The sequence below is a fragment of the Papio anubis genome, chromosome 16 (genome assembly GCF_008728515.1).
Source record: "Papio anubis isolate 15944 chromosome 16, Panubis1.0, whole genome shotgun sequence".
Lineage (NCBI taxonomy): Eukaryota > Metazoa > Chordata > Mammalia > Primates > Cercopithecidae > Papio > Papio anubis.
Window position 1 is genome coordinate 28,798,471 of NC_044991.1, and position 27,451 is coordinate 28,825,921.

The window sequence follows — 27,451 nt, forward strand, 5'->3', positions numbered from 1 at the left end:
CCGTCTATACTAAAAAAAAAATACAAAAAATTAGCTACACACCCGTAGTCCCAGCTACTCAGGAGGCTTAGGCGGGATCATCCCTTGAACCCATAAGGCAGAGGTTGCAGTGAGGCCACTGCACTCCAGCCTGGGCAACAGAGCGAGACTCCGCCTCAAAAAAAATATATATATATATACACACACACACACAAACATACATACACATACACACACACACACACACATATATACACACACACATATAAATTAGCAGGGCGTGGTGGCGTGCCCCTGTAATCCCAGCTACTGCACTCCAGCCTGGGCAACACAGTGAGACTCCGCCTCAAAAAAAAAAAATATATATATATATATATATACACACACACACACACACACACACATACATATATATACACATATACATACACACATACACACATATATATACACACATATAAATTAGCAGGGCGTGGTGACGTGTGCCTGTAATCCCAGCTACTGAGGAGGCTGAGGCAGGAGAATTGCTTGAACCCCGGAGGCGGAGGTTGCAGTGAGCCGAGATCACACCACTGCACTCCAGCCTGGGCAACAAGAGTAAAACTCTGTCTCAAAATCAATCAATCAATCAATAAATAAATAACTTAATTTTAGAATTCGTCTTCCAGATATGTTTTACACAGATCATTCATTCATTCCACAGATTTTTTTACAGCATCGAAAGAAGCTTGCTATACACACATCGGTACATTTTTATTATTTTAATTATTAACAGCATAGATGTTTTCATGCCAGTTTTCATAATCATTGTAATGATAATTGTCGTGATTGTCTCTCCGTCGGGGGGAAGAATCCGGGTGCAGGGCTTGGGGACCCCTGCGGTCCGCGGCGTGGAAGTGCCGCTTCCTGGGGTGCTCCCGGAATCTGTGAGCCACGGAACCTAAGAACGCCGACCCGCCGAAGCCGGAGGGCAGACGCTGGCACACCGGACGCGGGGACGCCAGAAGCGGCCGGACCCGGAAGTAGGGGTTGCCGGTGGCCGCCCCGGGAGCAAGGACCGGAGCTGGATGCGAGGTGTAGCTGCGGGTGAGCGGCAGGCTGTGGGCCCCTCGCCGGGCGGCTCAAAAAGGCGGGAAGTGCAGGCCTTTTTCTGGCTTGTTTCCTCAACGTTGGCCGGCGGAGGACCCGCGAGCTCGGGAGAGGGCCCGGGCCGGGCTCTGCATTCTTGTTGCCTCTTCCCTGGCGGGGGTGATCCTCTCCCGCGGGGCTTGCTGTAGGGGTTCAGGAAGGTGGAGATGGGCCCGCCCTGTGCCTGCAGGGAGCAGGCGCTGTGGTTAATACTTTTGTTTTCCGAACCCTCCCACAGCAATTTGAGGTGAGGTCTGCTGTCCCAGTCTCACAGGTAGGGAAACTGAGGCTCAGGGAGGCTGTGCAGCCGCCGGGGCCCAGATTGGTGCGGTACACGCCCAGGCAGCTTCCACTCGCCGCCCCCTAGGCCCTGGCTGGGTTTTGAGGGCACCCAGGTTCTCTGACCTGTTATCTGAAAATGAAGTGGGGTACTTTTGTGAACGAATTAGCTGGAATCCAGGGGCAATAATTTCTCGCGAAGTGAAAGGTAAGATGTTCCTCGTCTTGCCTTTTTATCTTCTCAACTTTGGAAACAGGACCTGAGAGGCCAGCCTAACTTGGTCTTGATGGCTAGCCAGTCCTGGGATTCCTTTGCCAAGGTCACCTGACACTAGTGTGAATTGTTCTGAACCTCCATTTACTCACGGTTTTAAAAAATTACAACACCTGCCTTATGGGGTTGTTGGCAAGATTGAATAGTGTTTGTAACTATGGTGTGCCTAGTACAAAGGAGGAGCTTAAGAAATGGTTGTTGCCGGGCGCGGTGGCTCGAGCTTGTAATCCCAGCACTTTGGGAGGCCGAGACGGGCGGATCACGAGGTCAGGAGATCGAGACCATCCTGGCTAACACGGTGAAACCCCGTCTCTACTAAAATATACAAAAAATTAGCCAGGTGCGGTGGTGGGCGCCTGTAGTCCCAGCTACTCGGGAGGCTGAGGCAGGAGAATGGCGTAAACCCGGGAGGCGGAGCTTGCAGTGAGCTGAGATCCGGCCACTGCACTCCAGCCTGGGCGACAGAGCGAGACTCCGTCTCAATAAATAAATCAATAAATAAATAAATAGTTGTTTCCCTCTTTTCCTGATTCTAGAAGTATTTGGTAAAGTTACTGAGGTGGTAAATCCTAGGAATTTTAATGCTCTTCAGACCACTGCTAGGCCTACTCCCAAGCCACATCTGCTTGTTTCTTTTTTTGTGTTTGTTTTGTTTCAGACCGAGTCTCACTCTGTCGCCCAGGCTGGAGTGCAGTGGCGCCATCTCGGCTCACTGCAACCTCCGCCCCCTGGGTTCAAATGATTCTCCTGCCTCAGCCACCTGGGTAGCTGGGATTATAGGCACGCGCCACCACCCCCAGCTAATTTTTGTATTTTTAGTAGAGACCAGGCTTCACCATGTTGGCCAGGCTGGTCTTGAACTGCTGACCTCAGGTGATCCACCTGCCTCAGCCTCCCAAAGTATTTGCTCACCGTCTGTTTACCATGAGAATGAAGAAAGCAAAACCCCTGTTCTCGTGCTGCTTACTTACATTCTAGAAGCTGTAAGACGAGCCAAATAAGTAGATGGAGGCTGTACCAGGTGTAGTGGTGAGTGCTACGGGGAAGCATAGCTGGGCTGCTGTTCCATCAGAATGCTCACAGAGGCAGGGCAGGATCAGGCTTGGGGCACGGGTTCTAGAACAACCAAGTCCAGCCACTGGAGATCTGGTCTCTCTGACCCCACAGTCCCTGTCTAGGATGCTGGCAGGACTGCCTGGTCCCTGGTGTGTCCTCGTTATGTCATACATAATTGCTGGCTACTCTGTGGCATAGACATGAGAAAATCTGAGGAAACATTTTAAGACAAAACTTCCTACTTTGAAAGAGATGGGAAACTTACACCCTCACAGAACAATCCGCCTCTGCTGCGAGTTTTCCCTTTTGGCCTCTGGCTTCCCAGGGTGAGGGAAGGGGAGTACCTAGGTCTCTTTTAAACCTCACTTCTGGGCCTCTGATTTTGGTAGAATCAAAACTTCCGCAGAATAGAGAGCAGAGGCCAGTCACAACCACCTTGGTTGTTCATTCGTTCACTCAGCAGGCATTTAATGCATGCTGGGTGCCAGAAATAGGGCAATGAACCTGACAATTGTGGGAGAGACAGACGGCTGACGCCAGATGCAGTCTTCAGGAGGGGGAGGGACAATTGTGGGAGAGACAGACTGCTGACGCCAGATGCAGTCTTCAGGAGGGAGGGACAATTGTGGGAGAGACAGACGGCTGAGGCCAGATGCAGTCTTCAGGAGGGGGAGGGGCAGGGGTCAGAGCAAGTAGACTAAGGGGGAAAAGTGGCCTAGGCTGAAGCCTGCTGGCACATGGGGAGGAAAGGTGGGTGCGCAGCAGAGCTGTGGAAGATGCAGCTGGAGCTGTCATGGGCCGGAGAGCACATCTGCAGACAGTGCCATCATTCCTCAAGGCCTCGGCTCTCACTCTGGGATGGTTGTGTATTTAGGGGAAGCATCCACTTACTTATTTTGAGGAAAAAAGCAAATTGTCATTTTATTTGGGGCAGCTTTCTGGTCAAGCTTACTGATTTCACTGTGGTCCTGTGATCTCTTAAGTGGGGGACAAGGTTGACAGCCCAAGGCCCACCTCAGACTTCTTCCCCCGCACAGCATGACGAGCAGCAGAAGCCCCTTTAGTGAAGGAGGTTCCTTTGGCATTCTTTCTGAACAATGCCCTTTCCAACCCTCCTTTATTCTTCTGGTTTTATTTTATTTTAAAGTCCCCTGTCTTAGTTCTTGTTCCTCAGTCACTTGTGTCCAGGTGCTAAATGTAAAAGGTACAAAAGAGAATGTGGTGAGGAGGCCTCCCCAGCCCTGACCTCCAGGCCCTAACACCCACTCCAGGTGACTGCTTGGACTGTTTGTTTTATGTTCTATCCAGACATATTACCTCTTCATAATCAAATGCACACGTGTGCACACATATGTGTGATCACAGATGGCAGTGCTCTTTACACATCGTTAGGTGCCCAGCCTTAGCATGGTTTATCTCAGTGATCTGATCCACGTTAGTGTGTACCAAGCAGATACTTTCCTTTCTAATGCTGCCAGATGCTCCACTGTAGAGAATGCCATGCTTTTTTTTTTTTTTTTTTTTTTTTTTTGGAGACAGAGTCTCACTCAGTCACCCAGGCTGGAGTGCAGTGGTGCAATCTTGGCTCACTGCAAGCTCCACCTCCCGGGTTCACGCCATTCTCCTGCCTCAGCCTCCCGAGTAGCTGGGACTATAGGCGCCCGTCACCGAGCCCAGCTAATTTTTTGTATTTTTAGTAGAGACGGGGTTTCACCTTGTTAGTCAGGGTGGTCTCCATCTCCTGACCTCGTGATCCTCCTGCCTTGGCCTCGCAAAGTGCTGGCATTACAGGCGTGAGCCACCACGCCCGGCCAGAGAATGCCATGCTTTTATTTAACCACCTCCCTGTTGACAGACATCAGCTTGTTTCTAATCTTTTATCATGATTGATAATGCTGCAGAGAACTCCCCAGTGATGTGGTTCATCACGGGCACCACCATGCCCAGCCTGAGTCCACTCCAGCGCTGCCCTGTCCTGCTTCCTGGGGACTCAGAGTCCACATGGACAGTTTTGCCAGGGCCCACCACTGACTCCTGTGACTCTCACCGGGTGACTTCACTTTCCACCTGTCTCACAGCCCTTGCCCTCCCTGGGTCAGCATGCCAACCTCAGGCCCCTCTGTAATTCCTGTTTCTTTCCGGTGGCTTTCGGGACCCTAATGCTCCTGACTCACCCTGCTAGCTCCTCATCTCCCGACCCCCAGCCTAGGCTTCTTCCACATTGCTGCCACCTCCTCCAGGCCACCCAGGCTGTCCAATGGGCAGGTCACATTTAACACACCTGAAGTCTCACTTCAAACTGCCAGTCCCTTCCTGTCATGCCTAAGCCAAAGCCATGGGTTGTCCCTTTTGCTTTTTTGTAAAGACGAGGTCTCACTGTGTTAACCAGGCTCTTCTTAAACTCCTGGCCTCAAGTGGTCCTCTTGCCTTGGCCTCCCAAAGCACTAGGATTACAGATGTGAGCCCATGCCCAGCCCCTGCCTCAGATCATTCTTGACTCACCTTCCCCTCCCTCTCCCATGTCCCTCCCATCCTAGGTCTGCCTAGACTCTGACTTCCCTCGCAGCCTCCACCACTGCTACCCAGGGCCCAGTCATCCTCTTCTATGTGGCAGCCAGAGACGTCCCTTTAACACTTGAAGTCAGATTATCCCACACCTATGCAAACCCTCTGCTGCCTCCCAGCATCCTAGAGCAGACCCACGTTCTACACCCCTGCTCCCTCCCTCAGCCCCACGAGCCGCTGTGCCTAACCATCTCCTCCCCAAGGACCTCACCTTCCCTGCTCCTGCCTGGACTCTTCTCCTAGGTGTCACCCAGCTCTGCCCTGTCCCTCCCCTGCTCCCATACTACAGCACGCGTTCTGGGAGGGCAGGACCTGGTGTTACTTTGTGCTGTGTTCCCTGCATCCTGGACTAGGCCAAGCATGTAGTAGGTGCTCAATAAATAACTGGACTATTACGTTCATTCCGAGGAGTGGAATTGCTGGGATGTGCACTTGTACTTTGAGAGGGATCGCTGAATTGCTACACATAGAGGTTGTTCCCATTTAACTTCCCCACACCCTCGTCTGCTGTGTGTGCAACGACTTTGAGTCTCTCCCTATATGATAAGCACAAGCTCATTATAGTTCTGAGTTTCTTCCGTGAGTGTTGTTGGACATGATGTGATACCACAAAGGTATTTACGTGGTTGTTTTTTTTTTTTTCTTTTTTTTTTTTTTTTTTTGAGTTGAAGTCTCACTGTACTGCACAGGCTGGAGTGCAATGGCATGATCTCGGCTCACTGCAACCTCCGCTTCCTGAGTTCAAGCAATTCTCATGCCTCAGCCTCTCAAGTAGCTGGGATTACAGGCACCCACTACCACACCTGGCTAATTTTTGTATTTTTATTAGAGACGGGGTTTTGCCATGTTGGCCAGGCTGGTTTGAAATTCCTGACTTCAAGTGATCTGCCCGCCTCGGCCTCCCAAAGTGCCGGGATTACAGGCGTGAGCCACCGTGCCCATCTAGGTGGTTGTTTTTCTTCATGCGGAGATTATTTTATTTTGCTTTTATTTTTTTTGAGACAGGGTCTTGCTGTCACCTAGGCTGCAGTGAAGTGGCTGTTCTATCTGCAGGTGTAGTCATGGCACACAACAGCCTTGAACTCCTGGCCTCAAGCAAGCGATCCTCTTGCCTCAGCCTCCTGAGTGGCTGACACTATAGGCATGTGCTACCACACCCGGCTCATGAGATTTATTTTAAAAGCACATGTTTTTCCTAATATTTTTCTGGTTTCATTGTTTCTACTCAAACCTTTCCTAGATCTGGAATCGGTTTTAGTGGGAGTTAGGAAACAGGAGTCTAACTTTATTTTTTTTCCCAGCAGGTTTCCCAGTTGTCTCAATACAAGTCTTTTTTTCTTTTTTTAATACAATGCTATGTTTATAAACATCAGTGCTACATTTATAATGATTGAAAAAACAAAAAGGGTTCATGTGGTTTTCTTTTACTTGGCTAGCAGGTATTGAATGTCATGTGTCAGGCACAGAAAGCTGTTGCAAAGACCAACAGTGATTCAGAACAAAGCCCATCATGTCCTATTTCGGGGGTGAGATAGTCGCTGATGATGGCATAATGTGAGTGGGTTGGAATGGTGACCTAGCCCAAGAACCGTGAGCACAGGAGGGCTGACTTATCCTGCCGGTGGTGTTGGGAGACTTGAGCTGGGCCTGTGGGCCGTCCAGCTGCACCCTCCAGGCCTGGTGGAGCTTTCTCTCAGGCAGGGGAGCACAGGCACAGAGGCTTCAAGTGAGTGTTTGCTTAAATGATGATATTTGATTTAATTTGGCCAGAGCATGGCCTGCAAAGCAAAAGGTGGAGTGGAATAGGTGGGAGATAGATGTGACAGAGCCCTGATGTCTGCTTGGTGCTGGACCGACTAGCCAGAGGGTCTCAGGCCCATCATGGATCAGAAGGACCTGGGGAGCCCAGCCTGGACATCTGCATTTTGTAAAGTGTCCTGGGGCATCCAAGTGCTTAGCTGAGGGGGTGGTGCTGCTCTCGGCCATGATGGTTCCTCTCTCCGGGTGAGTCCACCTGTAGGTGGAAGAGCCAGTCCAGAGAGGAGGGCCAGGCATCCACCTGGCCTGACCCATCACTGGAGATCCCCAGGTCCTGGCATCTTCCTAGCATGGATTTAGGAATCAAGTGGACCTAAGGAGCCAGATTCCCAGGATCATCTTAGCCACTTCAGTTGACCTGGTAGTTTTGTTTTTGTTTTTGTTTTTTAATCTCAGATGTCTTCAAGTGTCCCTAATTCCCTAATTTTTCTTTTTCTTGCCTCAGGTTGGTCTTGTTTTTTCTTTGTTAAAGTGAGTTTCCTTGTAGTAGTATAGGTTCTTTTGACAGCATTGCTATCCTGAGTGTCTTTTCTTCTCTTTAGGGGTCAGCATTGATAATAGTGCTGTGCTGCAGAAGAGTGGAGTCTAAACTTTTTCACTGCCACTGCCCCGAAACTGGAGCGTAAAGGGCTGAGACAAGATGAAGACTGTGCTCATGGTTGCCGAAAAGCCGTCCTTGGCACAGTCAATTGCCAAAATCCTCTCTAGAGGTAGGAGAGACCAGCCCTGTGCATGCTTTCTTGCTTTGGTCTGTAAGCACGGCCGTTTATGTGTTACAGGACATTTCTTTTTCCTAATGTGACTCCACCCTGGCTGGGGTAGATTGGTTCGGTCAGCAGGTGGTAATGAAGCATCTCAGTATGTCACAGTGGGGTGCATTTGCTTCCATTCCTGGCAGTGTGCCAAAGCTGGGGTTCCCAGAAGGCACAAGGCACAGCTTACAATGAAGTGGAAGGACAGTCATTGTCCACATGCCGGGCCTGGCAGGGCTGTTAGGTATACGTAGCAGAAACCAGCCCTGGAAGGAAGGAGACACAGCCAGGACCACACCCCAGTTGAGGTCTGATGAGACTATGCCCCAGGCATCGTCACCCCTGGATACTGCCACTGTCCTGTGGACCTCACGTCACTCCAGAGTAGCCAATGGACTGAGCTGTGGCCACAGACACTACTGAGACACCAGGGAACTGGAGAGGGAATGTCTGCCACTCACCCCCAACTCTGGCCACTGGGGTGGTTGGTAGGGTGCTGTTTCCCCCCATCTTTGAATTCCCTCCAAATAGGAAGAGTTTGGATGCTGGGTACCCAGAAATGACAGGCACCTACCTGACCTCCCCTGGCTCCAGCAGTTGAGGGGGGAAGAGACCCTCGTTCAGCTGAGAAGGCATGGTCCGCAGAGGACAGGAGGCCCCAAAAGTGGTGCCCGGTGCCCAGAACCTGAGAAAGTACGGCTGAGTGTGGTCAGTGGAGAGGGTGAGAATTCAATAATTAGAAGGTCCCTGGTAACCTAGAGTAGATCTAGAGTCCCATTTTAGTAAATGATGAATAACGTTTCAATGAAGTGAGGCAAAAATGGAATTGAAGAGTGAAAACATAAATACAGAGGAAGAGCCCACCCCTGCCTGCCTGCCCCTGGCTCCTGGCAGCCTGGGGCTCTGCATCAAGAGTGCTCTGTGCTAGGTTGTTGGCAGATGCTGTTTTCCCTGAGTGCCGTCCCATCTCTTAGTGCCCAATTACCCTCAGCAGTCTGCGGAATGCTGTCACTCACCACTCTGAGGAAGGACTCTGGCCCTCTGGGAGGTGGCATCCAGGCCGGGGTCTCCACAGTGTCTTCAGCTCAGCTGAAGCAGCCAGTCACTTTGTGCTTCCTCATCCCCAGGGAGCCTGTCCTCACATAAAGGGCTGAACGGGGCCTGTTCAGTCCACGAGTACACTGGGACCTTTGCTGGCCAGCCAGTGCGCTTCAAGATGACGTCTGTCTGTGGTCACGTGATGACCCTGGATTTCCTGGGTAAGCCTCTCTACCCTCCATCCTACAGAAGGGAGTTCTGCGTGGCGCTGGCCAGGGTCCAGTTGAAGCCAGGAGATTCCTCTAGGCAGGGAAGTTTGTCCCAACTCCATGAGTCATCAGGCCAGCAGATCATGGAGTGGTGATGAGAGGGTTCCTGGGTGCGGTGCCCAGAACCCAGGCTCTGGAGCTCAGCCCTGGGTCCCCATCATAGCAGCACCCCCTAGTCACTGCATTCCCTGTGCACCGTCCTATGTAGACAAAGTGGCGGCACCTATCTTAGGAAGGGCTTGACCTGTGCAGGCATTTGAGAGAAGCCTGCTGCTGTTGCCGAGTTGACCATCGTCTGTCGGTCATTTGGTGGCTGTCGTTGTCATTCCTATATTGTTACTGTTATCAATTACTTTGGAAGTGCTGATATTAGTGACCTGCTGGGTGTAGGTGTGGGGCCGTGTAGTTGGCAAGAGTCTGATCCAGGCTCTTCCCCCTGCTCTGCCGGCTCACTAGCTGGAGACGAGGGCACTGACAGCCTCTGTGAGTTTACACTTCTCGTAGTGAAATGGGTCTCACAGCAATGTCATCTGCTTCCCAAGACTGTAAGGATTCAGTGTGACAGTGAGGGCAGAGCACTCGGCACTCGGCAGAGCACACGGCAAAGCCTCAGCCCTTGTTCTTGCTGCTCATTGATGACAGTGATGACAATGATGGTGACTGGGTTGTGTGGCTGAGCATTTGGACCCCAAGTTTTATCTCCAGCTGGCAGGTGGGGAGCTGGGATTTGAATTTGGCTCTGTCTGACCCCATTCTCCCAGGATGCAAGAAATGGGGCCTAGGAGGATCGCCTGAGCCCAGGAGTTCAAGACCAGTCTGGACAACATAGTGAGACCCCTGTCTCTACAAAAAAAAAAAAAATCTTTTTAAATCAGCCGACATGGTGGTGCGCACCTGTAGTCTTGGGAGGCTGAAGTGGGAAGATGGATTGAGGCTGGGAGGTCGAGACTGCAGTTAGCCATGATCGTATCACTGTACTTCATCCTGGATGACAGAGCGAGACCCCTGTCTCAGAAAAAAAAGAAATGGGCCTAAAAGAAAGCCAGACAGCTGAGCATACAAGAACTGGGCCTCTGTAGATGAGTAGGTGAATGTGCTGGGCATGAGGCTCAAAAAGATGGGTCCTTTAACAGGAATGACTGCGCACATGTGTGCCCCCACAGAGTGCTGGGTGGAAGGATGGAGTTCCAGAAACTCAGGTTGGAAGTGTCAGTGAAGACACCAGTGGTTGGGTCCAGTGCTCAGGCAAAGAAAGCCAGCCCAGGAATGATGCTCCCAGCCATAGGGAAAGTCCCGGAAGTGAGGCCAGAGCGGCAGCCCCCGGAGAGCTTGCTTGGCTCCTGTGGTTGGCCGGAGTGTGGTGTCAGCTCAGCAGCCGAGCAGAAAGGAGGCTGGAGGGAAGGGGGTTACCAAAGGCCTGAACCCACATCCTGGCTCTGCCTCTGATCATCATGATGACCCTGGGCAAATTGTTCTCCAAGCTTCCCCCTCCTCATTTGTGGGATGAAACCAACATCATCCTGGGGTTATGATGGTCTCGGAGGTTGAGCCCCTGTGAACTGTGAGGTGTGACTCAATGTCACTGTGACTGGTTTGTAGGAAAATACAACAAATGGGACAAAGTGGACCCCGCAGAACTGTTCAGCCAAGCTCCCACGGAGAAGAAGGAAGCTAACCCCAAGCTGAACATGGTGAAGTTCCTGCAGGTGCGTGGGGCTGGCCTGGGCATGAGCACACCCGGGCTCCCCACCCTCCACAGCTGTCCTTGCCCACCCTTGTGTGAGTCCTAATCCCCCTTGGACAGGGGGGCCTTTGCTAGCTCTTTCTGTGAGTGCCCCCTGCTGGCCCATGAGGCACCTGCAGGCACCCCCAACACACAAGGCAGTTGCCATTGCCAACCCTCAGTCCTGGAGAGCAGGCCTTCTGCTTTTAAAATAGCTTGTTTGGGCCGGGCGCAGTGGCTCACGCCTGTAATCCCAGCACTTTGGGAGGTTGAGGATATTTCCGAGGTCAGGGGAGTCTGGCTGATCTCCTCGCCTGAAGCACAGTGAAACCCCTATTCCATTCCGGTAACATAAAAAATTAGCCAGGTGTAGGGAGGCGCTTTCTGTAGTCCCAGTTAGCTGGGAGGCTGAGAGAATGGCATGACTAGAAGCGGAGCTTGCAGTGAACCGAGATCGCTGTTCGCGCCTAGCCAGCGATGAGCCGCAGACCCATCCTCAAAAAAAAAAAAAAAAGCTTGTTTGGCTGGGGGTTTTTTCCCCTTAATTTTAAAACAAATGCATACAGATTATGGAAAATTAGAAAGTGCAGATAAGTAGAAAGACAAAAAAATTATTCATAATCATATTAGCCAAGACAACTGGGGTTGCCATCATTTAGGCTATTTTTTGAGACGAGTCTCTGCTCTGTCGCCCAGGCTGGAGTGCAGTGGCCGGATCTCAGCTCACTGTAAGCTCACTCCCAGGTTCAATGCCATTCTCCCACTTCCCTCAGCCTCCCCGAAAGTAGCTGGGACTACAGTGGCACCTCCGCCTCACTCGCTAGTTTTTTGTATTTTTTAGTGGAGACGGTTTCACTGTTAGCCAGGATGGTCTCTCGGGATCCTCCTGACCTCGGATCCACCCTGCCTTGGCCTCCCATGTTGGGATTACAGGCTTGAGCTCACCACACCGCCTCATTTTAGGTTATTTCATTGGAACCCTTTTTCTAGGCAGTTTTGGGAGTTTAAGATCATGTTGCACTTACACTTTTTTTTTTTTTTTGGTCCAAAAAACATCAATTATAAACTCAATTGTTTGCTGTTGGCTGAGCCAGCCTCACCACAGCCAGCTACCAGTCCTCCTACCTGAGCCCAGGTCCCAGTCCTCCTAGCTGAGGTTCAGGGCCTGGGACCAAGCCCTGTCCTGGATGGGAGCACGGGGCAGGTGGCATGGGCTGGGTCTGCAGCAGGTGCATGTGAACGTGTGCTGTGTGGCAGGTGGAGGGCAGAGGCTGCGACTACATCGTGCTGTGGCTGGACTGCGACAAGGAGGGGGAGAACATCTGCTTTGAGGTGAGTATGAGACTCAGTTTGGTCCTCACTTTTGGCCTTTCTGACGCCAGCCCCAGACTGACACCAGCAGTCACACCATTCCTGGGGCCAAAGGAGGGAGTAAACTGTACTGGTTTAAAAACACCTCTCCCCTCCCTTTATTTTGAAATTCCATAGATATTTTTAACTGCATCGGCTGTATTAAAGGTGGTCAGTTGTGCCTCTGCTTGCTGGGGCCACACAGTATGAGTGAACATAGGAGGGGCGAAATTGGGTGGATGCAGGTTTCAGAATGGGACTGTCATGGGGCAGCTTGGTGTTCAGCATCCTGTGCCCAGCGTGACTTCTCAGGGACCTTGGGTTGATGCTGGCTGATTCCCGACTTCAGCACTGAGCTCCTTTTGCAGGCCTCGCTCTGCTCATCTCCTGCCCCACCCAGGATGCCTCCCGCCTCCAGCCAACCCCGGGAGCCCTGCAGAGAAGCAGGTGGCAGCTCCCTGTGCACACCCCATGCCCCATGCTTGCCCTGGCCATGGTGCCCTCACAGTGGCCATGCCTGCTGGTCTCACTTGGTGCCCTTCAGGCTATTGTTCCCTATGGGTCGCCCCTGTGCTCCTGTACCCCCAGCTCTCACCTGTGGCTCAAGAGCTGGTCAGTGAGACAGAGCTCAGGCACCTGGCGTTGCAGTACAGCACCCTCAGCAAATGCGATCACACTCTGTCTCTTCCCAGATTCCCTCCTCCCCTGCAGGGCGGCTCCTCCCTGGGGGCCTTTGCATCTGGGAGTGGAGAATGGGGGCAGCTCATGGGGCTTTCTCCCTTCAGAAATGAAGCCACTTATTCCCAGTAAGGAAGCTGCGTGGCCAGGCTCCGGCGGCGACCCTAGTCCCACTGCACGGCCTTCCTAGTGAGTCTCGGCTCCAGGACCCCTGCTGTGCTTTAGCCCGAGCTGCCCCCACCACAAGCTGGGACCACCCGTGGCCTTCCTGCTCTTGCCCATTTCCTTTCCCCTTCATTCTTTTCTCCTTCCCTGTCTTTTCTTCAGCCTCTTAAAATTTCCACCCACCCCTCCAAGCCCTCCCTCCTAGAAGGCAGGGAATCGGGTCATGTGGGATGGGTCTAGGGACTAAGAGGTCCCTCATGTACTTGGCAGTAGCATTTCCTGATTTGGTGGGGATGAAAGCAGAGGATTAGAAGAGAGAGGTCGGGAGTAAGAAGGGAGTGTTCGAATATGTTTCTAGATGGGAGGAAAGGAAGCCATGTGGTGGGGTGGTATGGAGTGCTCAGGGCTTCTGGAAAGCCAGGGGGATAGAGGAGGGTCTGACAGGGGCAGGAGAGGGGGCTGAGCACACGTGTTCTTTGCTGGAAGGAGCCAGGCTTCACAGTGGGGTGGGGAGCTGTGGCAGGGATCTGGGAGGTGGGTCACAGCTGGCCACTCCCCACCCCCAGGTTCTTGATGCTGTTCTGCCCGTCATGAACAAGGCCTATGGTGGTGAGAAGACTGTGTTCCGGGCCAGGTTTAGCTCCATCACAGACACAGACATCTGTAATGCTATGGCCTGCCTGGGCGAGCCTGACCACAACGAGGCGCTCTCAGTGGATGCTCGCCAGGAACTGGACCTGCGAATCGGCTGTGCATTCACCAGGTGCTGGCCACACCCACGGAGTCCTGGGCACACCCTCACTCTCCCTCAGCCAGAGACCTGCCGCTACTGGTCCCCCTCAGGAGCCCCTAGGCCTCCCAGAGCCAGGATGAGCAACAGGGGATTTCACCAACCCTGAAGAAGGCCGGGCACAGTGGCTCACACCTGTAATCCCTGCACTTTGAGAGGCCAAGATGGGAGGATTGCTTGAAGTTGGCAGTTTGAGACCAGCCTGGGCAGCATAACAAGACCCCATCTCTACAAAAAAAAAATTATTTTTTTGAGACAGAGTCTTGCTCTGTTGCCTAGGCTGGAATGCAGTGGCACAATCTCAGCTCACTGCAATCTCTGCCTCCCAGGCTCAAGAGATCCTCCTACCTGAGCCTTCCACTACAGGTGCTACAGGTATGCACCACTATGCCTGGCTAATTTTTGTGTATTTTGTAGAGACAGGGTTTCACTGTATTGCCCAGGCTGGTCTCAAACTCCTGAGCTCAAGCAATCCGCCCACCTCGGCCTCCCAAAGTGCTGGAATTACAGATGGGAGCCACTGCGCCCAGGTTAAACAAAAATTTATTTTTTTGTTTGTTTGTTTTTTGAGACAGAGTCTCACTCTGTCACCCAGGCTGGAGTGCAGTGGCACAATCTCGGCTCACTGCGACCTCTGCCTCCTGCATTCAAGTGATTCTGATGCCTCAGCCTCCCAACTAGCTGGGATTACAGGCGTGCGCCACCACTCCTGGCTAATTTTTATACTTTCAGTAGAGATGGGGTTTCACCATGTTGGCCAGGCTGGTCTCAAACTCCTGACCTCAGGTGATCTGCCTGCCTCAGCCTCCCAAAGTGCTGGGATTACAGGTATGAGCCACTGTGCCTGTCCAAGCATTTTGTTTTAATTAGCTGGGTGTGGTGGCGTGAGCCTGTAGTCCCAGTTACTTGGGAGGCTGATGTGGGAGGATCACTTGAGCCCAGGAGTTCAAGGCTGCAATGATCTGTGAATCCCCATTAATGCATTCCTGCTGGGTAACACAGCAAGACCCTGGCTCTAAAAAAACCAAAAAGACCTAAAGAAAACTGTTTATTTAGCTGACAGAGATCACCTATGCCCTGCTCGACAAAGTGTGTTTGTCCATGCTTTGGGGGTCCTGAGGAGAGTGTGCAGTAGATAGAATAGAATAGAAGACTCCCTGGCCCGAGACAGTAGAAACCTCTGTCTACTCTCTCACTGGCTCTGTCACCCATGTACACACATGAATCCTCCCTAAGGCTATGCCCACTCTGCTCCCACTGACTTCTAAGCAGGGACACCACCTGGTGCCACATCCCTCACGCACCACCCCTGGCCTTGGGCTGGACTCACATGGGTGGCCATAATAGTGTCTTGAGTGAATCAGTGACCAAAATACCTTTCTCTCCACTCCCTCCAGGTTTCAGACTAAATATTTCCAAGGGAAATACGGTGATTTAGACAGCTCTCTCATCTCCTTTGGGCCATGTCAGACTCCAACCCTGGGATTCTGCGTGGAGAGACATGATAAAATCCAGTCCTTCAAACCAGAGACCTACTGGGTGCTGCAGGCCAAGGTTCCTTGCCTTTCTCTATGCATGCTGGGGCTTTCTGGGTTTGGGGCACGGATTCTGAGAGCCTTCCATCATCATCAGCTGGCAGGCCCCAGGCTGAGGGCAGAAGCGTGGACAGGTATACCTGGAAGTGGTCTGTGGTGCCCAGGGCTGAGGGACCCCAGCCTTCATGGGGATAGTGGGAAGAGACTGGGCCTGTATGTGCTGAATCTGGATAAGGGGGAACGAGTTCAGCTCTGGCAGTGCAGGGTGAGGTCACCCCACATGAATCACAGTGGCTGCAGTGGTCAGGTGCAAGCACTGGACTGAGGCCATTGACTTTCAAACTTTTTAAAATTCCTGGAACCCCTTCTTCAAATAAAAACCTCCACGGAAGCTCACTGTAAGACTTAATACAGCTAGGCACAGTCACTGATGTCTGTAATCCCAGCAGCCTGGGAGGCTGAGGCAAAAGGATTGCTTGAGGCTGGGAGTCCAGGGCTACAGTGAGCTACGATTGTGCCACCGCACTCCAGCCTAGCAACACAGTGAGACCCTGTCTTGGAGCTGCTCTGGCTTGGGACCGCGGTGGTGGCCATACCTACCACTGGCCAGGCACTGGGGATAGGCAGGGGTGGTGTGAGAAGTAGGGGCTCATGTGCTTCTTAAGGACACATCAGCCTCAGCTTCGGGCTGCCTTCCTGAGACTGACTGCCTGGTTTCAGGGCACGGGGTGGAGAGGGCCAGATGTCAGCTTGCGTATCTGCCCGCCTGAACAGGTGCAGCTGTGAGCCATTAGAGCCAGGGCTGTTTTGCTCCCAGACAAGGAACAGCTTCATCTGTCCTGGTTCTTCCTGGCGTTGGGTTCACCTGGAGACTTTTTCTTGTGCGTTCACCCTTTATGCTTTTTCCTGCAGGTTAACACTGACAAAGACAGATCTCTCCTTTTGGACTGGGACCGAGTAAGAGTGTTTGACCGGGAGATTGCACAGATGTTTTTAAACATGACAAAGCTGGAGAAGGAAGCCCAGGTGCGCCTGCTCCACCCACACCTACCACAGTTGCCTTGGGTGAGGGTGGCCCTTGGATGCCTCCTGCTGGAGTAACAGCCTGTGATCCTAGGCCATGTCTTCCTCCCCCTTTCTAAAACACAGACATCTTTTTGGAAAGCCGAAAGGTTACTCCCCCATATACTCCTAAGATATTTCTGCCTGATGCAATAGCCACAGTGTACTGCATGCCCACTCCATACCAAGCACTGTCCACGCCTGTGACCTTGTCAGACCCCTTCCACTCTCCCCTTTCCGCGTGACCCACTAGGCATTACCTCTGTGGCAGGACTCCATCTCACAGAGAGATTCAAGCTAACAACTGTTGAGGGACCTGCGTGCAAATTGATGAACTTGTCCAAGGTCACAGCTAGCAGGGGATAGGCTTGGGATTCCAATTTCAATCAGCTTGCATGTTTTTATGGGATTATGTTTCTTACTCAGGGTTTCCATGAATTGAAAGGACATGCTGCTTGGCTGTTAGGAAAAGGGCGAGGTGACTGGGCTGCACAGGTGGGGCCATATCTGTGGCTATTGAAGTAAACATGCTACAGGTGTGACAGCTACCAGATCCATTGAAACACAGCCTGGCCTACTTAGCCACCTTCTCCTTGTCCTTCTCCGACGTTCCTTGAGTGCCCTGTTGCCTGCCATGCCATCGTCTCAGGCATCTGAGACTTCTAAAGCTGCTCCAGGCTGTCAGCATTGATCACATTCCTGCAAAGACACTGTTACCACCTCCAGGCCTCATGCCAGGGAGCCCAGCTTCACTGCTGCACGTAACAACTGGCCTCTGTGTTACCATCCACATCTGTCGGTCTAGAATGCAGAAGGCATTGCCATGACCAGCCTACTTGGGATCGACAAGGGCAAGGGCCTGGGATTGAGTTGTTTGGATTGTTTTTGCCACAGGCAAAACAAAGAGTTGTCTCTTCCAACAAGTGTTCAGCAGAGGTAGAAAGTGGTAGGACCCCAACCAAGCACAGCTCACGGATACACTCCACTAACCTGTATGGTGTTTACACAAATTCCAGAATAGTTACCAGCACTTAAAAATTATGAGATTCCGGCCGGGCGCGGTGGCTCAAGCCTGTAATCCCAGCACTTTGGGAGGCCGAGGCGGGTGGATCACGAGGTCAGGAGATCGAGACCATCCTGGCTAACATGGTGAAACCCCGTCTCTACTAAAAATACAAAAAAATAGCCGGGCGAGGTGGCGGGCGCCTGTAGTCCCAGCTACTCGGAGGCTGAGGCGGGAGAATGGCGTGAACCCAGGAGGCGGAGCTTGCAGTGAGCCGAGATCGCGCCACTGCACTCCAGCCTGGGCGACACAGTGAGACTCCGTCTCAAAAAAAAAAAAAAATTATGAGATTCCATATGAAAATTCTGCCTTCCAGCTTCTCTTGAAAAAGCAGAAGAGGTAGCAATACTAGCAGGTGCAGGCAGCAGCCTTCCCCACAGCAAGGAGTGGCACTTCCCCTGGGACGGGCCCCACTTGCCATCCCTGTAGCTTGGCGGATGCCGGCTTCTGTAGGATTTCCATCTGCAGCCCTTCTGACTCCTCAATCTTCCAGGTTTTCTCTCACTAGAAAATTCTCCAGAAAAGAATATTCAATCACTTGTGGCCAGGAGTTTGAGACCAGACTAGACAACACAGGGAGACCCTGTCTCTAAAAAAATAATTTAAAAAGTAGTCGGACATGGTGGCACATGCCTGTAATCTAGCACTTTGAGAAGCTGAGGCGAGAGGATTACTTGAGGCCGGGAGTTTATTTAAGACTAGCCTAGGCAACATAGCAAGACCCTGTCTGTACAAGAAATTGAAAAAAAAAAATTGGTCAGACATGATGGGTGTGTGCCTGTGGTTTCAGCTACTCAGGAGGCTGAGGCAGGAGGATCGCTTGACCTAGGAGTTCAAGGCTACAGTAAGCTCTGATGGTGCCACTGCACTCCAGCCTGGGTGACAGAGCAGGACCCTGTCTCTTAAAAAAAAAAAAAAAAAAAGGTTGGTTTGTTTGTTTGTTTTGAGATGGAGTTTTGCTCTGTCACCCAGGCTGGAGTACAATAGCGTGGTCTCAGCTCACTGCAACCTTCACCTCCTGGGTTCAAGCAGTTCTCCTGCCTCAGCCTCACGAGTAGCTTGGATTACAGGCACGTTCCACCATGCCTGTACATTAGCTTGTACATAAAATACAAGCTAATTTTTGTATTTTTAGTAGAGACAGGGTTTCACCATCTTGGTCAGGCTGGTCTCAAACTCCTGACCTCAGGTGATCCGCCCACCTCAGCCTCCCAAAGTGCTGGGATTACAGGCGTGAGCGCCCAGCCAAAATTTTTTTTTTTTTTAATAATTTTCATTCTTTTTCCCTTCCTGGTCCTGAATAAATACTCAATCAAGTCTTTAGACTGTTAGGAAGAATGAGTTGGAGAAACAGGGAGACCAAATGAATGAAACCAGCCCCTTCGTCCACACATCTTGATTCCCTCAATGGTGGTGTCTTCATCCTCCTCCAAATCATTGACTGTCCTGTCTTCCAGGTGGAGGCCACAAGCAGGAAAGAAAAGGCCAAGCAGAGGCCCCTGGCCCTGAACACCGTGGAGATGCTGCGGGTGGCCAGCTCTTCTCTGGGTATGTAGGGACATTTCTTTCAAGTTGCCAGAAGGCATCTTGAGGCAGGTTCATGGAGGCAGGTTCACCCTGGAGCAGCGAGCACCCAGGGATGCAGCGTGGTGCCCGAGGCTTCGAGGGGATCTGAGCCTCATGAGGATTTCACTTCTCCTTAGGTTGTAAAGGTGGTAAAGTTGGTCACCACCTGAGGGGACATCCCGGGTCCCTGAGCAGCTATCCCTGGTGAGGGGAGAAGCTCCAGCCAGATGTCACCTTGAAGGAACTGGTGTGAACATTGCCCCTCAGCCTTATCTCCTCAGCCTTTTCTCCTTGGTAGCAAGGAGGGTGTCTGGAAAGCTGGTGGTCTCTGGCAGCTGTCAGCCCCTAGGCATTGGTGCCTCCCCCCACAGGGAACTATTGGCAGTGTCCTCTCAGAGTGGTGGCTCCAGCGTCCTCAGAGGGCAGCAATGCTGGGTGTGGTTGCTAGCTAAGCACCAGCCTCTGCCGGTCAGGGAGTAGCAGGATGAGCCCCTCTCGGTGGCCCCAAAGTGCTGTGAGGACAAAAACACCCAAGGGCTCAAAATGGGGCTGCGTGGAGCTCTGTCATCAGCCAGCCCTGAGGCATGGTTATGGCTCCGTGGCCAGTGCATGGGGAGTGGTGCTCTGAAGGCCGTGTCTCATCCCCATGGCCATGAGCCCCGTGAGGATGCACTGTGGGGTAGAGTGAGTGGCGTTTCCCATCAGGCCCATCCTGGGTGTAGGATTCAGCCTCAGACAAGGCTGTGTGGCACAGGTGTCCACCCGGCCAGCAGTTCTGCACTCCAGCCATGCCTGCTCAGAGCCACCCTCACCCTCCAGGAGGGGCCGGCCACAATGGGGGAGCCCAAACGGCAAAAACGGGCAGCCCAGTGCACACTCCTCATAGGAGAGGTGGCCTGACAAGTCCCCAGGCCTGGGGCTGTGAGTGATGTCTCACATGCTGGGGGCCAGCCTCACTGCCGGAGCCTTCTCCCCAGGGGGTGCTCGCGCTGCTGGGCACTGCCTGTTCCCTGTGGCACTGCCCTGGCTGACGGACTCTGGAGGCCTGTGGGGTGTCACAGCCACTGTGTCCATAGGCCACAGTGCATAGGCCAGGGCAGGCACCTGGCCGTCCCCACATACCTGGCCCTCTGAGAGCCTCCTGTCTCTTGCAGGCATGGGGCCGCAGCACGCCATGCAGACGGCCGAGCGGCTCTACACGCAAGGCTACATCAGCTACCCACGGACAGAGACCACCCACTACCCTGAGAACTTTGACCTGAAGGGCTCTCTGCGGCAGCAGGCCAACCACCCCTACTGGGCCGACACGGTGAGTAGAGCCAGGCCGGCCCCGGCATGTGTCTGTGTCACTGAGGCCTTGGGACCAGGTCTGGTACTTCAGCCAAACCTAGGCAGGCAGCCGAGCCCTGCCGCAGACTCTGCTCTGTCTTCTCTCCCTCAGGTGAAGCGGTTGTTAGCAGAAGGTATCAACCGCCCGAGGAAAGGCCACGACGCTGGCGACCATCCCCCCATCACCCCCATGAAGTCTGCCACAGAGGCCGAATTAGGTACCGCTCTCACCCCATACGCGGCGTGCTTCCAGGGAGGGAAAGGCGACCTGTGACAGTGAAGGTTGCAGGCCCTGTTGGCAATGTGGGGGCACCTTTAGCCTCTGCCTGCCCTGGCTGTGGGGATGGGGGGCCACCTGGAAGATGAACTCCATTACTGTGGGGCCAGGACAGGAGTGAAGAGGTGGCAGCAGGTGCTGTTGCAGGGAGGCGAGGGGGCAGACACCACGGGGACATGAATGAAACCAAGGCAGAGAGTGGTGGCGTGGGGGAGGGGGTGGTGCACCTCCTACCTCCCAGCTGGCCTAAGGTGGTACCCGTGGTCTGAGTGCCAGGAGAAGGCAAATGAGGAAGGAAAAGCAGTGCAGGTCGAGACAGGGGCCACTTGTGGACAGTCTGAGTTTGAAGCAATGGTGTCATGTCACGAGACAGTGGAAGGACAGGCCAACGCCTGGCACCAGAAGCAGGGGCAGGAGGTCGGGCAGGGTACTGGGAGCTGCAGCCAGAAAGGAACCACTGAGGTATGGAGGCTTGTGTTCCCTTCCTCTGCATTTTCTTTCTTTTTTTTTTCTTTTTTTGAGACAGAGTCTTGCTCTGTCACCCAGGCTGGAGTGCAGTGGCCCGATCTTGGCTCACTGCAACTTCTGCCTCCCAGGTTCAAGCAGTTCACCCTGCCTCAGCCCCCTGAGTAGCTGGGATTACAGGCGCCCACCACCACACCCAGCTAATTTCTTTGTATTTTTAGTAGAGACGGAGTTTCACCATGTTGGCCAGGCTGATCTCAAACTCCTGACCTCAAGTGATCCATCCACTTTAGCCTCCCAGAGTGCTGGGATTACAGGCATGAGCCACCGCGCCCGGCCTTCCTGCACATTTTCTTTCCTCCTTCCCCGGGATTTGCAGCGTGTCCCACACGGCGGCTCTGTAAGCAGGACCTCACTGCTCGAACAAGAGTACTGGGGGCTCCTCACAGCCAGAGCCCCCAGCTGGCTCCCAACTGACTAGCCCTGGTCTATTGCAGGGGGTGACGCATGGCGGCTCTATGAGTACATCACCAGACACTTCATCGCCACGGTCAGCCATGACTGCAAGTACCTGCAGAGCACCATCTCCTTCAGGATTGGGCCCGAGCTCTTCACCTGCTCCGGGAAGACCGTCCTCTCCCCAGGTCACACCGCGGGCCCAGCTTTCCTCCCCGCCTTCACGGGCAGACAAAACAAACATTCTACATCGTGTCTGGGGATGGGAGGCCCAGGGTCTGAGGCCCGGGCCACCCAGGCTGGGGACCCTGAGTGGCGGCGCATGTCTCTCCAGGCTTCACGGAGATCATGCCCTGGCAGAGCGTGCCCTTGGAGGAGAGCCTGCCCACTTGCCAGCGGGGTGACACCTTCCCTGTGGGCGAGGTGAAGATGCTGGAGAAGCAGACGAGCCCGCCCGACTACCTGACAGAGGCTGAGCTCATCACGCTCATGGAGAAGCATGGCATCGGTGGGTGTGCCTGCCCAGGCCCCAGAGCTGGCTCCGACTCCAGTACTCAGGCTTCGAGTCTTCTTACAAAGCTGCCCCGCCACCCCTGTGTGCCCAGCCCAGCACCTGTCCACAGGCTGGTGTCTGGAAACTGGTGACCCAGTGTGTGGCCAGCCAGGCAGGTCCACAGCTGGCATCCCCTCCCGAGGCCTGCATTCAGGACCTGGCCTTCCCTGTGAAGGCCCAGATGTGCCCTCGTGCACTGTGGGATGTGCACACACCAACTAACGCCCACAAGGCTGAAGACTGGCCCAGATGCCAAGTGACTCAGAGAAATCATATTGGCAGTCTCCTGAGTCCACACAGCCAACCTGGTCTGTCCTGAAATCAGGTGACAGGGAAATGAGGTCTAACAGGAGCTGCTTCCCTGGGAGAGAACAGAAATGCCTGTCCCAGGGACAGGGCTCCCCAAAGGGTGACCAGGAAGTTTCCATGCAAAAACGGGCAGCCCAGGGGAGTTTATCAAAGCAAAAGTGTAGTCACCAGTGCACACTCCTCATAGGAGAGGTGGCCTGACAAGTCCCCAGGCCTGGGGCTGTGAGTGATGTCTCACATGCTGGGGGCCAGCCTCACTGCCGGAGCCTTCTCCCCAGGTGGTGCTCGTGCTGCTGGGCACTGCCTGTTCCCTGTGGCACTGCCCTGGCTGATGGGCTCTGGAGGCCTGTGGGATGTCACAGCCACTGTGTCCAGGCTCTGCTCCAGCAGGTGGACTCTCAGGGAGTGTCTCTCCCCAGGCTGGGGTCCTGGTGACCATGGCGACCTTGGCGGGAGAGCAGAGCTCTGGACTTGCTCCTCTCGGGTCCAGGACACTTGCCAGGGTCCTGAAATAGCCCTCAACCCACTGTGGAGTGTGGGCTCTGCTCCCCTGCGTCCTCTGCCCTCTCCCATTGATGGGACACTGGCTCCTGGCAGCCCTGTGCTAGCCAGTGAGCCAGACCCAATCAGCAATACAATTTTGTGACAGTGAAGAGGGCTCTGGTGTTACCTTCGCAACAGGAGAGTGGTCAGGGTGGCCCTGTGACTGAGCCCCCAGGAGTGTGTAAAAAGGGCCTGACCAGAGCCACTGCAGAGGAGCCCACACCACACGTCATGGCGCCTGGCAGACTTGGGGTGGTAACGGCACACACCACCCACAGCCTGCCACACTGGGTGCAGAACTGGCCTCGTGCCAAGAGCCATGGGCCCTCAGCAGGCTCCCTAGCCCCTGAAGGCCAGTTGCTTCCCATGTGAGATTCTCTCTGAGCTACTTTGGGAAGGTGTGTGTCACCTGCCCATGCTGGTGAGCTTGTGGGGAGCCTGAGCCTCCTTTCAGCCCCTCTGACTGGCACCTGCCATAGTCAGAACGCCTCAGCCTCTGCTGCGCCCCTCTGCCAGGAGAGTTCCTCTGGGTGAGAGAGTGGAATCCTGGGGACTGGGAGCCTGCCCTGGGGATCGTGACGGGCATTGCAGAGAGGGAGGAGGTGGGAAACAGGAAGTGGGCAGAACTGTCCAGGTTTAGGGGAGGGCAGCTCTGCAGTGAGCTTGTAAGCACCTCCGTGTTCTGGTGGAATGGGGCTCTGGCTCCGGGAGCAGGTGGGTGCCACAGGATCCAGGCAGGAGAAGCCATAGAAGTCACATTTACCAGGCACAGAATAAGCGCTGTGACCTCGGAGAGTTCCTTAACCTCTGAGCCTGTCGTCTCTGCCGCAAAGCAGGAGTAGGCACCCCGTGCAGGGAGGGCTGCCTTTGTGTTCTCAAGGCAGAACATGAAATGCATGCAGTTGGTGCCCAGCATAGTGCAGGGGGTGCTCAGGGCACAGCCCTCCCTCCTGTGGCCCAGAAGCAGTGAGAGGGCCTGAGCACCAGCAGCCCCGTGACAGGTGCTACAGCACGTGGTTCAATGGGGCATGTCCAAGGCAGGCCAGGAACCCTGGGGCCTTGTACATTGCAGGCACAGATGCCAGCATCCCTGTGCATATCAACAACATCTGCCAGCGCAACTACGTCACCGTGGAGAGCGGGCGCCGGCTCAAGCCCACCAACCTCGGCATCGTCCTGGTGCACGGCTACTACAAGATTGGTGAGTTCCTCAGTCCTGCCTCCAGGGCCCACAGAAGCTCCCTGACTTCTCCCTGGGCGTCAGCTCTGCTGCCTGCTCCAGACAGGCCCCTGCCCTGCAGTGATCCCCCAGCCCCACACACACTCCCTCAATACCCCCAGGACCTGCCCAGAGCAGGAGCTCAGTGTGTTTGAAGGCTGAACAGACGTGTGAGGGAACCAAAAGGGGAGGCAAAGGTGCCTCAGCACTGTTCCCTGGAGGTTCCCCAGGGGCCAAGGGGAGAGGGAAGAACACAGAACTGGCCCGAGGGCGGCCTGGAGCTCATTTGTGATGTGGTTCTAGCCACAGGACGTCCCTGGCCACTCTGCCTGAGATTTCCAGGTGGAAAATCAGGAAAGGTCTGGGGTCATAAGAGCCAGCCTGGTACCATCTGAGGCCTTGGACTGGTGGGCAGGGCAGAGGCCAGGAGGATGGGCCAGAGCGGGAGAGGTGAACAGGGCAGTATCCCTGCCTGGGAGGGGGTGGCATGGCCCTGGGTGTGAGTGCTCAGGGCAACATCTGCCCCCTGCCCACTTGCAGATGCAGAGCTGGTGCTCCCCACCATCCGCAGTGCAGTGGAGAAGCAGCTGAACCTGATCGCCCAGGGCAAGGCCGACTACCGCCAGGTCCTGGGCCACACCCTGGACGTGTTCAAGAGGAAGTTCCACTACTTTGTCGACTCCATTGCCGGTAGAGTCTGCCTCCAGCCTGCCCCTCACCAGCGGGGTGTCTCTGTCAGTGCTACCAATACCTGGGGACCTAGGTCCCCACATGGGACCAGCTCCCAGATCTGGGCTCCATAGGCGAGGGCAGTGACACCTCCTGGCTGGGTTGAAAGAGCAGGTGCAGGAACACCATACACGGTCGGGAGCATGCGCCCCTGACACACGGGGCAGTAGAAACCACTACCTATAGGGACCCTTTCATACTCGGAGCCTTCTGCTGGAGGCTGGGAGGGAGATGACTCCTGCACTCTGCTTGCCCGCAGGCATGGATGAGTTAATGGAGGTGTCTTTCTCGCCGCTGGCGGCCACAGGCAAGCCCCTCTCACGCTGTGGGAAGTGCCACCGCTTCATGAAGTACATCCAGGTAGGTGCAGGGAACACTAACTCAGGCAAGCTTCCTCACCCCTGTAGGCCTCAGCTTTATCGCTGGTCATGCAGGAATCATGTTCTTTGTCCTGGTTGTCACAGAAGAATGAGCATAAAGCAGCCTTGCCAAAAAATATCCAGTGTCCCCATGTCCCCTAGAACACACAGCCATTAGGCCACGCAAACACACGTGGTTCGTTTTTCCCGAACACCATGCCATTTGCCATCATGGGCATTAACGTACGCACAGAGATTTTAGAACTGCCTTTATCTGCACACATGGAGCAAGGGCCGGAGACTCATGCTCCTTGCCTGGCAGTGTGTCACGGGTTCTGCATGACAGGTTACATATTTTGTATTATGAGAGGAGTGGGGGTGGTGGCCCCAGTGACCCTCACGCCCCCTGCCTGGCATTGCCGCAGGCCAAGCCAAGCCGCCTGCACTGCTCACACTGCGATGAGACCTACACACTGCCCCAGAACGGCACCATCAAGCTCTACAAGGAGCTCCGCTGCCCTCTGGATGACTTCGAGCTGGTCCTGTGGTCATCAGGCTCTCGGGGCAAGAGCTACCCACTGTGCCCCTACTGCTACAACCACCCACCCTTCCGAGACATGAAGAAAGGTGAGTGCGGCCGCTCCCTCCTGCCCATGGGTAACAGCAGTCTCTGTTCAGTGCCAACCGCTGCCTTGCACCAGGATGGACTCTGAGGGGACCCCTCACCCTGGCCTTTCCTGTACTCATTGGCACTGAGACGAGAGACCCTGGATGTAGCTGGGGCACTGGTCAGGCCTCAGGCAATGCTGCCACCCCCTCTCTGTGTCAGAATTGAGCAGGCAACCCTAGTCCACCCTCAGGACCTGGGCACAGGTGTGCAGTGCTCCCTCTGGAGCTGAGTGAGCAAAAGGATGGAACAGTCGGGGGACCCACCCGGTGAGCAGGCACCCCCAGTCAGCGTCCACCACTGTCCTCCATCCTCATCCTCATCCTCATTACTGGAGGAGGGAGTGCATGTGTCCAGGCAGGCAGGACAGAGAGCACCAAGCCGGACCAGGAACCAGCAGGAGTGAGGTGTCTGCCCACGTTCACCATGTGCTCTGCAGAGAGCCCCCTCAGGCCTCAGTCTGCACCCATGCTTCTGGGAAAGTGAGACCCCATGCCCGCTCTCCTCCTGCCTCCAGAGCAGCTGACAGGGTAGTCCCATGTGGCCCAGTGACACGAGGGTCATGTGGCATTACCAGTAACGAGCTGTGGCAGCAAAGCAAAGCGGGGATGGAGTCGACAGAAACCCACTGGGATGGCGCCAGCAAGGGGCCTTGAAAGTTGAGAAGGTTTCAGATAAGCAAAAAACAGGGGTACTGGCAACCAGGAGCCAAAGCATGAGCGAGGCTGTCCCCAAGAGCGAGGCCAAGAAGAGTTCTTTCTGCTGGGACAAAGGATCTAGGAGCTTGAGGCATTGGGAGCAGGCCAGAGAGGGCAGGTGGGCACAGTGGGCATGCCTTTACGGGGCTCCCCTCTCCCACCAGGCATGGGCTGCAACGAGTGTACGCACCCCTCCTGCCAGCACTCGCTGAGCATGTTGGGCATCGGCCAGTGCGTGGAATGCGAGAGCGGCGTGCTGGTGCTGGACCCCACCTCGGGCCCCAAGTGGAAGGTGGCCTGCAACAAGTGCAGCGTAGTAGCGCACTGCTTCGAGAACGCCCACCGCGTGCGGGTGTCCGCCGACACCTGCAGTGTCTGTGAGGCCGCCTTGCTTGACGTGGACTTCAACAAGGCCAAGTCCCCACTCCCGGGCGACGAGACGCAGCACATGGGCTGTGTCTTCTGTGACCCCGTCTTCCAGGAGCTGGTGGAGCTGAAGCATGCGGCCTCCTGCCACCCCATGCACCGCGGCGGGCCAGGGAGAAGGCAGGGTCGAGGGCGGGGCCGGGCCAGGAGGCCCCCTGGGAAGCCCAACCCCAGACGGCCCAAGGACAAGATGTCAGCCCTGGCCGCCTACTTCGTATGATGGCCCTGTCCTCCCTCACCCAGGCTGCAGTGCTATGCAGACACCTCATGGCACTTCAGACTATTAAAATGCATTTTACCTTCTCCAGAGCTGGGGCCTCTTTGCTGGTGC

The 27,451-nt window shown here is 54.4% G+C and overlaps 1 protein-coding gene across 11 annotated transcripts; it reads left to right on the forward strand.

Moving 5' to 3' along the window:
• Nucleotides 1-950: 950 nt before the first annotated feature.
• TOP3B (DNA topoisomerase III beta) lies at nt 951-27,429 on the forward strand. 11 transcript variants are annotated; one of them, XM_009216874.3, is made up of 19 exons: nt 1,013-1,065; nt 7,642-7,809; nt 8,979-9,110; nt 10,758-10,864; nt 12,139-12,213; nt 13,017-13,098; nt 13,641-13,837; nt 15,262-15,418; nt 16,312-16,425; nt 18,982-19,072; nt 20,245-20,399; nt 20,532-20,637; nt 21,659-21,805; nt 21,952-22,125; nt 24,095-24,223; nt 24,782-24,931; nt 25,230-25,330; nt 25,755-25,956; nt 26,859-27,429. In XM_009216874.3, the coding sequence occupies exons 7-19, from the start codon at nt 13,665-13,667 to the stop codon at nt 27,338-27,340; spliced, it is 2,181 nt and encodes a 726-aa protein (XP_009215138.1). In that variant the 5' UTR covers nt 1,013-1,065; nt 7,642-7,809; nt 8,979-9,110; nt 10,758-10,864; nt 12,139-12,213; nt 13,017-13,098; nt 13,641-13,664; the 3' UTR covers nt 27,341-27,429. The 11 variants fall into 11 exon arrangements, with proteins under 11 accessions (XP_003905324.1, XP_009215138.1, XP_031512325.1 ...); XM_031656467.1 differs by lacking the exon at nt 1,013-1,065 and adding an exon at nt 1,346-1,381; XM_003905275.4 differs by lacking the exon at nt 13,017-13,098 and having other exon boundaries at nt 951-1,065.
• The last annotated feature ends 22 nt before the right edge of the window (nt 27,430-27,451 follow it).